This window comes from Thunnus maccoyii, chromosome 9 (genome assembly GCF_910596095.1).
Source record: "Thunnus maccoyii chromosome 9, fThuMac1.1, whole genome shotgun sequence".
Taxonomy (NCBI): Eukaryota; Metazoa; Chordata; class Actinopteri; order Scombriformes; family Scombridae; genus Thunnus; species Thunnus maccoyii.
In genome coordinates, this window is record NC_056541.1 from 535,001 (window position 1) to 547,853 (window position 12,853).

The 12,853-nt window shown below is 41.0% G+C and overlaps 1 protein-coding gene across 2 annotated transcripts in view; it reads left to right on the forward strand.

Annotated features, from left to right (window-relative positions):
- LOC121904432 (rap guanine nucleotide exchange factor 1-like) overlaps positions 1-11,612 on the forward strand; it is a 26,982-nt gene extending 15,370 nt beyond the window's left edge. The window contains exons 15-23 of one of the 2 annotated variants that reach the window (XM_042422183.1): positions 1,386-1,478; positions 1,564-1,752; positions 1,872-1,956; positions 2,645-2,739; positions 4,178-4,256; positions 5,530-5,631; positions 5,731-5,828; positions 8,963-9,103; positions 9,460-11,612. In XM_042422183.1, the coding sequence (XP_042278117.1) occupies positions 1,386-1,478; positions 1,564-1,752; positions 1,872-1,956; positions 2,645-2,739; positions 4,178-4,256; positions 5,530-5,631; positions 5,731-5,828; positions 8,963-9,103; positions 9,460-9,595 (1,018 nt within the window). In that variant the 3' untranslated portion in view covers positions 9,596-11,612. Of the gene's footprint in view, positions 1-1,385; positions 1,479-1,563; positions 1,753-1,871; positions 1,957-2,644; positions 2,740-4,177; positions 4,257-4,673; positions 4,735-5,529; positions 5,632-5,730; positions 5,829-8,962; positions 9,104-9,459 lie in introns of those variants that run through there. The other variant, XM_042422184.1, reaches the window with a different exon arrangement.
- The last annotated feature ends 1,241 nt before the right edge of the window (positions 11,613-12,853 follow it).

The following is a 12,853-nucleotide window of genomic DNA, read 5'->3' on the forward strand; positions in this document are numbered from 1 at the left end:
TCTAATAATTACCAAAACGTAATGATCATATTTCTACTAATTAACTGAAAAAAGGTGACACATGAGTCTAAGACATGCTAATCTAAGCTGCTAAGGCTTTGTTGACCTGTGATGACATCATCAGTAAATGTGGACTATGAGGAGGCGGAGCCTGACAGGTGACACAGGTGATCAGTTCAAGACCTCGATCAGACAGAAACAAAACCCGAGGCGCATCGCGCTGCAGCACTGACTCTGTCCTTCGCCTGACCGTTAGTCTGCTGTGAAGTGACTCAGTCCAGGCTGCTGGTAACAGCTCAGAGGGATCCAGCAGCAGCCACCACCACCACCACAGGAGGCCCGCCTCTCAGTTCATCTGATTGGACAATGGGGAAAAAACATAAATGATGTCGGGCGCTTTTCTGCTCTGAGTTGAAGTTTTTTTCAAGGCGTTCCGGTTGCTCCTGCAAAAAACGTGAGACGCTCAGCAGCTCAACAGCAGCGAGTAAAAAGCTTCAGTCTCACTGGAAACAATTACAAAAAGCTGCCCGGGCTGCTACAAAGCGCTCTGTTTGATCACGGCCTTAATGAATTTCAGAGTAAAGAGGCTCAGAGAGAGTTACAGGTCAGAAAGTGTCTTTATACGCAGACGATCTGCTGCTTTATGTTCCAGATGTTTTTATGTGTTTCAGTGTGTCCAGGTGTTCACGTAACCTTCTTAAACTCACAGTTAAACGCACAATATGTAATTTTTAGCCTCTAGAGGTCTCTCAGTCAAAACAATAACAAAACACAGAGTATGATGTGAAGTAGCGTGGGATCATGGGAGTTGTTGTCTTCATAGTTAAACAACCAGCTTCTCCTGGTTAAGATTCCTTCAGAGTGTTCGTTGTTCAGGATGTTTTTAACGAGGAGATGAATTATCCGCAGATGTCTCCTCCTCTCCAGAACAAACAGACCCAGTGATTAAAACACGTTAATAATCAGTGTTTCTCTCAGCAGTCACAGTTTGTTTCTCTAACAACTGAAGATCCAGAATGACTAAAATCATCCATCTGGTTTAAAGATGTCGTTAAAATCAACCGAGATCTATAAAGTTTATCATAAACATGTGGCTTAAAACTGAATAAAAGTCAATATATGACAGTTTCTCACGGCCTTTACAACACGTATTATCTTGTGTGTGTTTACTCTTTGGTAGAGGAGGTGTGACGCTATTGACAGGCGACCAAATGAAACAGACCGTTACCTGATTAAAATTATGGATTTCTGTGAGTTTGAAAACTGTTGGAAACATTTGAGATAATTTAAGTACAAAACTCAACAAAATATAAAACATTTTAATGCAGAATAGTTACGTATTATAGCTTTAAAGAGTCAGTCCAGACTTCTTTAACCGACCACACATACAGACACCTGTGTGACGGAGGAGAACCTGAACACCTGAAGGCCGCCAAGAACACCTTCCACCTGCTGGTCAGCGTGGTGGACAAGCTCAGGTGAGCACGCACACACACACAACTGAACCAATCAGAGGCTTTGTTTCTGAGGCATGTCATGAAGCGTGTGCGTGTGTGCGTGCAGTGTGGTAGAGCTGGAATCTGATTTGCTGCTGCTGCTGATGGAACTGGTGTTCAGCCTCCTGATTGGTGGAGAGCTGAGACTGGCCCACCAGCTGCGCTCCAACATCCTGTCCAAGATGGAGCAGAAGTGGCAGCTGATTGGCTCTCCACAGTCACTCCGCCCGCTTGCTGCCAAGGGCGTGGCTGCCAGGTAACCAATCACCTTTGACCTCTGAACCTTCAGATGATTGACAGCTCTTTCACCTGATTGGACAAAGGCACCACATGCTGAGCTGTCATTGGTCAGCTGTCTCTCTTCTCGCCCTTCAGACCAGGAACTCTGCTGGACTTCCGGAGTCAGGATTTAGCTGAACAGCTGACTCTGCTGGACTCTGAACTGTTCCGCAAGCTCGAGGTACAAACTGTCTGTCTGTCTCCCACCTGTCTGTCTCACCTGTCTGTCTCACCTGTCTGTCTCACCTGTCTGTCTCACCTGTCTGTCTCTCCACCTGTCTGTCTCACCTGTCTGTCTCCCACCTGTCTGTCTCTCCTGTCTGTCTCTCCACCTGTCTGTCTCTCCACCTGTCTGTCTCTCCATCTGTCTGTCTCTCCTATCTGTCTCTCCACCTGTCTGTCTGTCCCACCTGTCTGTCTATCCATCTGTCTGTCTCACCTGTCTGTCTCCCACCTGTCTGTCTCCCACCTGTCTGTCTCTCCACTTGTCTGTCTCTCCTGTCTGTCTCTCCACCTGTCTGTCTCTCCACCTGTCTGTCTCTCCTGTCTGTCTCTCCACCTGTCTGTCTCTCCACCTGTCTGTCTCTCCATCTGTCTGTCTCTCCTATCTGTCTCTCCACCTGTCTGTCTGTCCCACCTGTCTGTCTATCCATCTGTCTGTCTCACCTGTCTGTCTCCCACCTGTCTGTCTCCCACCTGTCTGTCTCTCCACTTGTCTGTCTCTCCTGTCTGTCTCTCCACCTGTCTGTCTCTCCACCTGTCTGTCTCTCCTATCTGTCTCTCCACCTGTCTGTCTGTCCCACCTGTCTGTCTCTCCATCTGTCTGTCTCACCTGTCTGTCTCTCCACCTGTCTGTCTCTCCTGTGTAGCTCCCGGAGGTGTTGCTGTGGTCTAAAGAGCAGAATGAGGAGAAGATTCCCAACCTGACAGCGTTCACTCAACACTTCAACAACGTTTCCTTCTGGTAAAACTCGACCGGCTGAATCGACCGCTCCTCTTCTGCTTCTGTGTGAAACAAAAAGCTTAAACTGCAACTTAACGTCTGTTTAAACCTGAAGACACATGTTTATAAAAATAACTCACACAGAGCTGTAGTTATGTATAACTCTCATCTTTACCAGCTTCTGTGTTTCACTCACAGAAACCTGAAGTGTGTTTTTTACCGACTGACACTGAAAGCAGCGATGGTGCCTTCACTGACGGTCCAGACGGAGGTTCACAGCTGTTAGCTTAAAGAGATTAGCTTAATACCAGTGTTGGACAAGTTACTTGAACATTGTAATTACTGATTAAACATGAGTCACTGTAAAAGTAATTACCTTACTGATTACTCAGCAGTGAAACTCTGATTCATCCACAGCCGCCACACGCTGCAACTTTTCTATTTCACTCATAATGAAACAGAAAATGAGACGTTTGTGGTTTAACAGCAGACAGGAAACAGTTTATCATCCGGCAGCGAGCGTTAGCGTAGCCTCAGTGACTCCACGCTCCCCCCAACTCTGAACTAAACCAGCAGCGTTGCCCACGTGGGAAATGTTAAAGCATCGTATCAGAAGCATAAAACTGTCATATTCTGAGGAAAATTATCATACATGAGTCATAACCAAGAGAACAAATAGCCGTAAATGTGTAATTTCAGAAAACACAGTCTGCTGCTGCCTGTGCTGCGTTCACTGACGCGCCATAAAGTCCCACTTTGAAGATGCACAGTCACAAATTCAAAAATATCTTATCAAAGGAGGCATATTGGAGGAAAAAACATACATGCAAAAAAACAGTACTGGAAGGCAGCAACTGATGCGGGACACAAGCTGCATTTGTGCTAATACAAAGTGTCACAAAATGACCAAATTATTGTACATCTGACAACGCTGTAAACCAGCATCAGGTGACTCCTGAATGGAGGCGTACCTGTGGCTTAATGTTAGCAAGCCGGCTAAAAACACACAACATGTGAATAAAACAACATGTCTCCTCCTCTGGAGCGACTGTCAGCTGATATCAACCCTCCATTGATTGCGGTGTTACGCTGTATTTGGTGACCCGTCAGATTCTGTGACCTGCAGTGGTGGAAGAAGCACTCAGATCCTTTACTTAAGTAACCACAATGTAAAAATACTTCATTACAAGTAAAAATCCTGCATTTTAAATCCTACTCAAGTTAAAGTATAGAAGTATTATCAACTGAATTTATTTAAAATACTAAAGTAAAATTAAAGTTAGTACTTTTACTTTAGTACTTTAAGATTTTTCATCCGCAACAGGCCTGTTTGATTACCTACATGATTAATTTTTAATTAACAATGACGACATGCTTGTGTGTGTGTGTTTGTGTGTTTGTGTGTGTGTGTGTGTGTGTGTGTGTGTGTGTGTGTGTGTGTGTGTGTGTGTGTGTTCAGGGTGCGTTCAGTCATCATTCTTCAGGACAAACCTCACGACAGAGAAAAACTACTGCTGAAGTTCCTGAAAATTATGAAGGTATACACACACACACACACACACACACACACACACACACACATACGGGTTTTTATCACATGCCGGGGACCAATGACTGGCAGCAGCCTGATGGGATCCACCCTTTCTGAAGGGTCTAGAGACATAATTTTAACTGCTAAATTCATCATAAATTTTTCTGAACATGAAAATCACACACACACACACACACACACACACACACACACACACACACACACAGTCCTGTTTCCATCACTTCAGAGGACATTACATTGACTTACATTCATTTCCTGGACACTTATCCCAACATCAAAAGGAAAATTCACTGCTGTGAATGTGATGATTTCTTGAAACTGCTGTAGGTCATGTATGTTGTAGAAATGTGCAATTATTGTTGAAACTGGTGCCATATGACCAGAGAACACATTCCCCATACAGCTCTTAAGGAGGAATCCTACAACAATGTAACTCAAGCCACAGTGATCAACAGGCTAAAACAGTAAGTTATGAACATGAGCACAGGTATGTTTATGTTTGCATGTTCTAATAGTTAATAGGTTCAGAACATATATGCAGCGGGATATTTGTGTGATTTAAACAGCTGTCTGTGCAGATTCTGCTTCACTAAACACACCAGAAATAGTCTCAGACCATCAGAAAAAACAAGGCGGTCTCTGAGAGTCAGTGTGGACTGATACATTTAATAAAATGGAAGCATTTCTGCTCCGTCACAGTGCAAACACACTGGATCCGTTGATGGATCCCATTCCGGCCATGCGGTTCATGGTGGATATGGTGCGGCGAGTTGATGGACCAACCGTCCTATCTGAACTTGCATAATCACTCCTCAACCTCAACTTTATGCAAATGAGGTCCATCCAGCACAACACGGCCAGCTCGCAAAACTCAGATCAAACTATCAAACTAGGCAGCGCTGATCAAATATGGATCAAGATTCTGTTACTGTGGCGTCTATTTCTCAGCTCAAATGCTTTCAGAAACATACTTTAGTGAACTATTTAGCTGTAAAATGAGGAAGTTAGTCGCCAGCTTCAGCCGCCATGTTGAAAACGGCAGAGAAAAAAACCAAGCACCGCCCAACTCACTGTACATCACCTACCACGTCACCACCGGCCGCAGCGTTCAGTGTGTTTGCACCATTACGCACACAAATGACAGATGTCAAAAACGCTTCTAAAAACACTTTCTGTGTGGATCGGCCATACGGGGACAATAAAGTAAATCTTATGTTATATTAACAGAAGTGCTTGTGTGTGTGTGTGTGTGTGTGCAGCACCTGAGGAGGCTGAATAACTTTAACTCGTACCTGTCCATCCTGTCAGCGCTGGACTCCGCCCCCCTGCGGCGCCTGGACTGGCAGAAAAACACAGCTGAGGTGAAACATTAACAACATTTAACACAGTAATTACAGTAATTAGTTCTGTTTCAGGATCTATTATGTATTTATAATGATTTATGTGTGTTTTGTTCTCAGGCACTGGAGGAGTACAGCTCTTTGATTGACAGCTCATCATCTTTCAGAGCCTACAGAGCAGCTCTGGCTGAAGCGGAACTTCCCTGCGTACCCTACCTGTAGGCTAATACCCTGTATACCCCACTATATATACCCTACCTATAGGCTAATACCCTGTATACCCCACTATATATACCCTACCTGTAGGCTAATACCCTGTATACCCCACTATATATACCCTACCTGTAGACTAATACCCTGTATACCCCACTATATATACCCTACCTGTAGGCTAATACCCTGTATACTCCACTATATATACCCTACCTGTAGGCTAATACCCTGTATACTCCACTATATATACCCTACCTGTAGACTAATACCCTGTATACCCCACTATATATACCCTACCTGTAGGCTAATACCCTGTATACCCCACTATATATACCCTACCTGTAGGCTAATACCCTGTATACCCCACTATATATACCCTACCTGTAGACTAATACCCTGTATACCCCACTATATATACCCTACCTGTAGACTAATACCCTGTATACCCCACTATATACACCCTACCTGTAGACTAATACCCTGTATACCCCACTATATATACCCTACCTATAGGCTAATACCCTGTATACCCCACTATATATACCCTACCTGTAGACTAATACCCTGTATACCCCACTATATATACCCTACCTGTAGACTAATACCCTGTATACCCCACTATATATACCCTACCTGTAGGCTAATACCCTGTATACCCCACTATATATACCCTACCTGTAGGCTAATACCCTGTATACCCCACTATATATACCCTACCTGTAGGCTAATACCCTGTATACCCCACTATATATGCCCTACCTGTAGACTAATACCCTGTATACCCCACTATATATACCCTACCTGTAGGCTAATACCCTGTATACCCCACTATATATACCCTACCTGTAGACTAATACCCTGTATACTTCACTATATATACCCTACCTGTAGGCTAATACCCTGTATACCCCACTATATATACCCTACCTGTAGGCTAATACCCTGTATACTCCACTATATATGCCCTACCTGTAGACTAATACCCTGTATACCCCACTATATATACCCTACCTGTAGGCTAATACCCTGTATACCCCACTATATATACCCTACCTGTAGACTAATACCCTGTATACCCCACTATATATACCCTACCTGTAGGCTAATACTCTGTATACCCCACTATATATACCCTACCTGTAGACTAATACCCTGTATACCCCACTATATATACCCTACCTGTAGGCTAATACCCTGTATACCCCACTATATATACCCTACCTGTAGGCTAATACCCTGTATACCCCACTATATATACCCTACCTGTAGACTAATACCCTGTATACTCCACTATATATACCCTACCTGTAGGCTAATACCCTGTATACCCCACTATATATACCCTACCTGTAGACTAATACCCTGTATACTCCACTATATATACCCTACCTGTAGGCTAATACCCTGTATACCCCACTATATATACCCTACCTGTAGGCTAATACCCTGTATACTCCACTATATATGCCCTACCTGTAGACTAATACCCTGTATACCCCACTATATATACCCTACCTGTAGGCTAATACCCTGTATACCCCACTATATATACCCTACCTGTAGACTAATACCCTATATACCCCACTATATATACCCTACCTGTAGGCTAATACCCTGTATACCCCACTATATATACCCTACCTGTAGGCTAATACCCTATATACCCCACTATATATACCCTACCTGTAGGCTAATACCCTGTATACCCCACTATATATACCCTACCTGTAGGCTAATACCCTGTATACTCCACTATATATGCCCTACCTGTAGACTAATACCCTGTATACTCCACTATATATGCCCTACCTGTAGACTAATACCCTGTATACCCCACTATATATACCCTACCTGTAGGCTAATACCCTGTATACCCCACTATATATACCCTACCTGTAGGCTAATACCCTGTATACTCCACTATATATGCCCTACCTGTAGACTAATACCCTGTATACCCCACTATATATACCCTACCTGTAGACTAATACCCTATATACCCCACTATATATACCCTACCTGTAGACTAATACCCTATATACCCCACTATATATACCCTACCTGTAGGCTAATACCCTATATACCCCACTATATATACCCTACCTGTAGACTAATACCCTGTATACCCCACTATATATACCCTACCTGTAGGCTAATACCCTGTATACCCCACTATATATACCCTACCTGTAGGCTAATACCCTATATACCCCACTATATATACCCTACCTGTAGGCTAATACCCTGTATACCCCACTATATATACCCTACCTGTAGACTAATACCCTATATACCCCACTATATATACCCTACCTGTAGGCTAATACCCTGTATACCCCACTATATATACCCTACCTGTAGGCTAATACCCTGTATACCCCACTATATATACCCTACCTGTAGACTAATACCCTATATACCCCACTATATATACCCTACCTGTAGACTAATACCCTATATACCCCACTATATATACCCTACCTGTAGGCTAATACCCTGTATACCCCACTATATATACCCTACCTGTAGGCTAATACCCTGTATACCCCACTATATATACCCTACCTGTAGGCTAATACCCTGTATACCCCACTATATATACCCTACCTGTAGACTAATACCCTGTATACCCCACTATATATACCCTACCTGTAGGCTAATACCCTGTATACCCCACTATATATACCCTACATGTAGACTAATACCCTGTATACCCCACTATATATACCCTACCTGTAGACTAATACCCTGTATACCCCACTATATATACCCTACCTGTAGACTAATACCCTGTATACCCCACTATATATACCCTACATGTAGACTAATACCCTGTATACCCCACTATATATACCCTACATGTAGACTAATACCCTATATACCCCACTATATATACCCTACCTGTAGGCTAATACCCTGTATACCCCACTATATATACCCTACATGTAGACTAATACCCTGTATACCCCACTATATATACCCTACCTGTAGACTAATACCCTGTATACTCCACTATATATACCCTACCTGTAGGCTAATACCCTGTATACTCCACTATATATACCCTACCTGTAGGCTAATACCCTGTATACCCTACTTTACAGCTGTCTGTGTCTCACTAACCTGTCTGTCTGTTCAGGGGTTTGATCCTTCAGGACTTAACGTTTGTCCACCTGGGGAATCCTGACATGCTGAAGACACCACAAGGTTCAAAGGTCAACTTCTCCAAATGCTGGCAGCAGTTTAACATCCTGGACACAATGAGGAGCTACCAGCAAATGTCAGTTACCTGCAGTACTACCTTTAATGTCACAATTAGTAATACTAGTATTAGTAGTATTACTAGTATTGATAGTAATAGTAGTATTACTTGTATTACTAGTATTAGTAGTATTTGTCACTTTCTCTCAAAACATTTGTAAATATACCAATGTCAGTTAGATGGTAATCTGCATGAGAAATTAAGAAAAACAAAAACAATTGGATATAATAATCAACGCTTATAGTAATCAATTGACCTGGACGGAAGTGATCACTAAGCGGTTTCCGCTGTATTAGTATCAGTTAGTGTTGCTAGTAGTCAGATTTATGTTTTTGTGTTCATTGATAATAAAACAGAATTTTTTCTTCTTGCAGTTCTTACCCTCTGCAGCCTAACGATGACATCATGTCCTTCTTTAACGACTTCAGCGACCACCTGGCAGAGGAGGCATTATGGGAACTCTCTCTCAGGCTCCGCCCAAGAAACGCTCCTCGAGCAAATCAGAGATGAGCTGGAGTTAAACGTCTTCCAGCCAATGAGGAACAAGCAAGAGTGACTTGCAGTAAACCAGGACACAACATGTGTTAGCCTTATGCTACCGTGCTGAACCAAGAATGAAATGGTTAAAAATGGTTAACCAGGTGTTCCAGTGGGCGTGGCCTTTCTCTGTTTCTGACCTCTGAACTGTATTCATTGCATCATAAAATCAGCTGTTAAATGATTAATGATGATTGATAAACATGACTGTCCTCACCTGAAAATCATTTAGAAGTTATAATTAGTATTTTTATATTAATTCTTTTTATCCATGAAGGCTTTTTCATCTGAACTCTTGTTATTTTCTTCATGTTGTGTTTTTTTAACACTTTGGTACTTTGAGATTGTCTGCCAATGAAAACTGTGTTACAAATTAAATTAATTGATATTTTATTATTGTTTCAGTCATTTTTCCAGCAAAATGCTAAACTTTCACTGTCACGTGTGATTGATGATTTTATTTGTCATAAATAACATAAACTGAATATTTTGAAGGTTTTGGACTTTTGAATATGTTGGTTTAAGTTTCAGCAAATTGTGACGACATTTTTCACTTTTTCCTGATATTTTACAGAATAAAGGAATAACGGAGAAAATTATTAACAGATAAGTCGATTAGTAAAATAATTTAGAAGTTAGTTGCAGCTGTAGACTGTCTGCTAATTTATCTCCATTAAACATTTCACAAATGATTTTCCAGAAAATGTGCAAACATCATGAAGACTTATACAGGAAAAGGAAACAGTTACTAAAACACAAATGTTGAAGTAAAAATAAAAACAAGAAGGACAATATATATGTATATTTTAATTTATTTTTAACTCAGGAAGGCTTTTTCATCTGAACTCTTATTTTATTTATGTTACACGTTTTTAATGATGTAGCACTTTGAGATTAACTGCCAATGAAAGTGCTGCACAAATAAAGTTTTATTTGAAGAACTTCATTTCTTTAAAATGTGAAAATGTTCAGGACTGTAAAATCAGACACGTTTATTTCTGATAATAAGAGTTTCTTAACGGACTGTAAAAGTCTTGTTTGGTGACATTTGGAGAAAGATGTAGTTTTTCCAAACCTGCATGTTCAGCATGATGGAAATAGAAAACAGCTGTTAGTTTGGATGAAGTTTGACAGCAGGAGTCCAGATGTTTTCTGTGATAAAGTAAAGTGGAGAACTGTACCTGGATCTGTAGATGTGATGGTTTCTCCTCCATGCTTGCAGCTCTGTGTGCAGTCTGTGTTTGGATGTTGAGCTGTGAGCTTTTGACTTTCTTCTTGGTTTCCTCTCTCAGCTCCTCGTCACATACCTGAGCTGACCTCTGACCTCTGACCCGCTGATCGTCACAGCAGAAGAAGACAAACGGACGTCTGTATTCACTTTGTGTGCAGAAAGTTAACCGACACACGTGTTTCACTGTTTTCTTCCTGGAGAAGAAAACACTTGCTTTTTGTCCAAAGCACATTTTCCAAATATAACTATTAATGTTGATGATTTATATCAAAATGTGACTTTTCATTCAAAGTTGAGTTGTGTGAAGGTTGTAGAAATGAGAAACTGACCCTGCGCTAAACTGTGTGTGAATAAACAATATAACTATCAATAATGTTCAGCTTATTATTAGAGTGCCATTTTTCTGAATCTGACAATAAAGATCAAATGAAAGCTTCTATTATTATTTATGATCCTTTTTTATTGGACATAACAGGTGATACTGCAGTTCCATTTATTTCTGCCTGAGTAACATAAACATACAAATGATCAACTTTACTTGGTACAACACAAAAACAGGAAATAAGAAACATTTCAAACAGATTGTAAACAGATTGATGATCCTGTAAATGAGCTTTTTATTGTGGATATTTAGTAAGGCGCTAAACTGTCAGCTGTTTGTCCTCTAATATTCTGTTCACATACAGCCAGAGCTGCAACAATTAGTCCATTCATTGATTATCCATCAACACTAAATTAACACTTAATCATCATTTGAGTCATTTTGAAGCAAACATTTTCTGCTTTTAGCTTCTCAGGTGTGAAGATTGAATGCTTTTCTTTGTCTTACATGATAATAAACAGAATATTTGACTGTTCTGGACTTTAGTTCAGACAAAATGAGACATTTAAAGACGTCGCCTTTGACTCTGTGAAATTGAAACCAGCATTTTACACAATTTACACAATTTCCTGACATTTTATAGACAAAACCATGAATTGATTAATCGATTAAACATTATGTTTATTTACAACTATACATGCACATCCAGTAGAGACACATAAAAACATGTCGGTTTCTGAATTGACTATTGTTAACTGGTTCTGATGGACTCCAAAATCTAACACAAGTGTCAATCTGGGCACTGTTTAGGAGCCTAGACCACGACACCCAGGCGGATCGCCCCTATTGGTTCAGGTGTCATTTAACTGTTCAGAAGTACGGCCAAAGAGGTTCAAGTTACGAGGACTTCCACGGCTGCCTCCTGCTGACTCTGTAGGTTATCAGGTGTTTGTGTGGAAGCACACTCTGTCAGTGAGATCTACAAATTACCAGTGTCTCTAATCACCGGCCACAACAATAATATTAAACCACAGTAATTAATATTATTATCAATGTTTAGAGGTCTGTCTTCCTCCTAGGAGATATTAGTATCTGACAGAGACACAGAGCTCAGAGGGACTGTAATCTCTCACTAGACTTGCTCATGTCTCTGTTTCCTGCCTTAAACACTCACAGGTTGCATCCTCTCTACTGAGTACAAATTAGCAATTTAACATTTTGGAGAATTGTTAAGAACAAAGGGTCTTAACTATATCTCAGTCGAGGGGGCCTTCGGACAGGAGCAGGAAGATTGGTCCTAAAAAGATGAGAAGTCTTGCCTTTTCAACTAATACAATGGATCTACTTAAATTTTATTTAAGCACACAAGCAAAATACAATATTCTTAAAAGGAGCGAAACAATGAAAAACACAAAGTCACAACAATTCTCAAAAATCTGAGAAATCCCCAAAATCTCTCTTAATCCTGTCCTTACAAGAGATTTTATACTCCTAAATGATGGGAAGTCTTCTTTAATCTCATCCTATCAACAGAGTACACATTTGATCATATCTTAATACAACACATCTTATTGGTAAAACAGTTATATCATCACGAGTATTACAGTATTCAAGCAGCAATGCTCAGAATCTAGTGGCCAAATAAGGTAACAAGACAGTTTGAGCAGAGGTTAAAAGA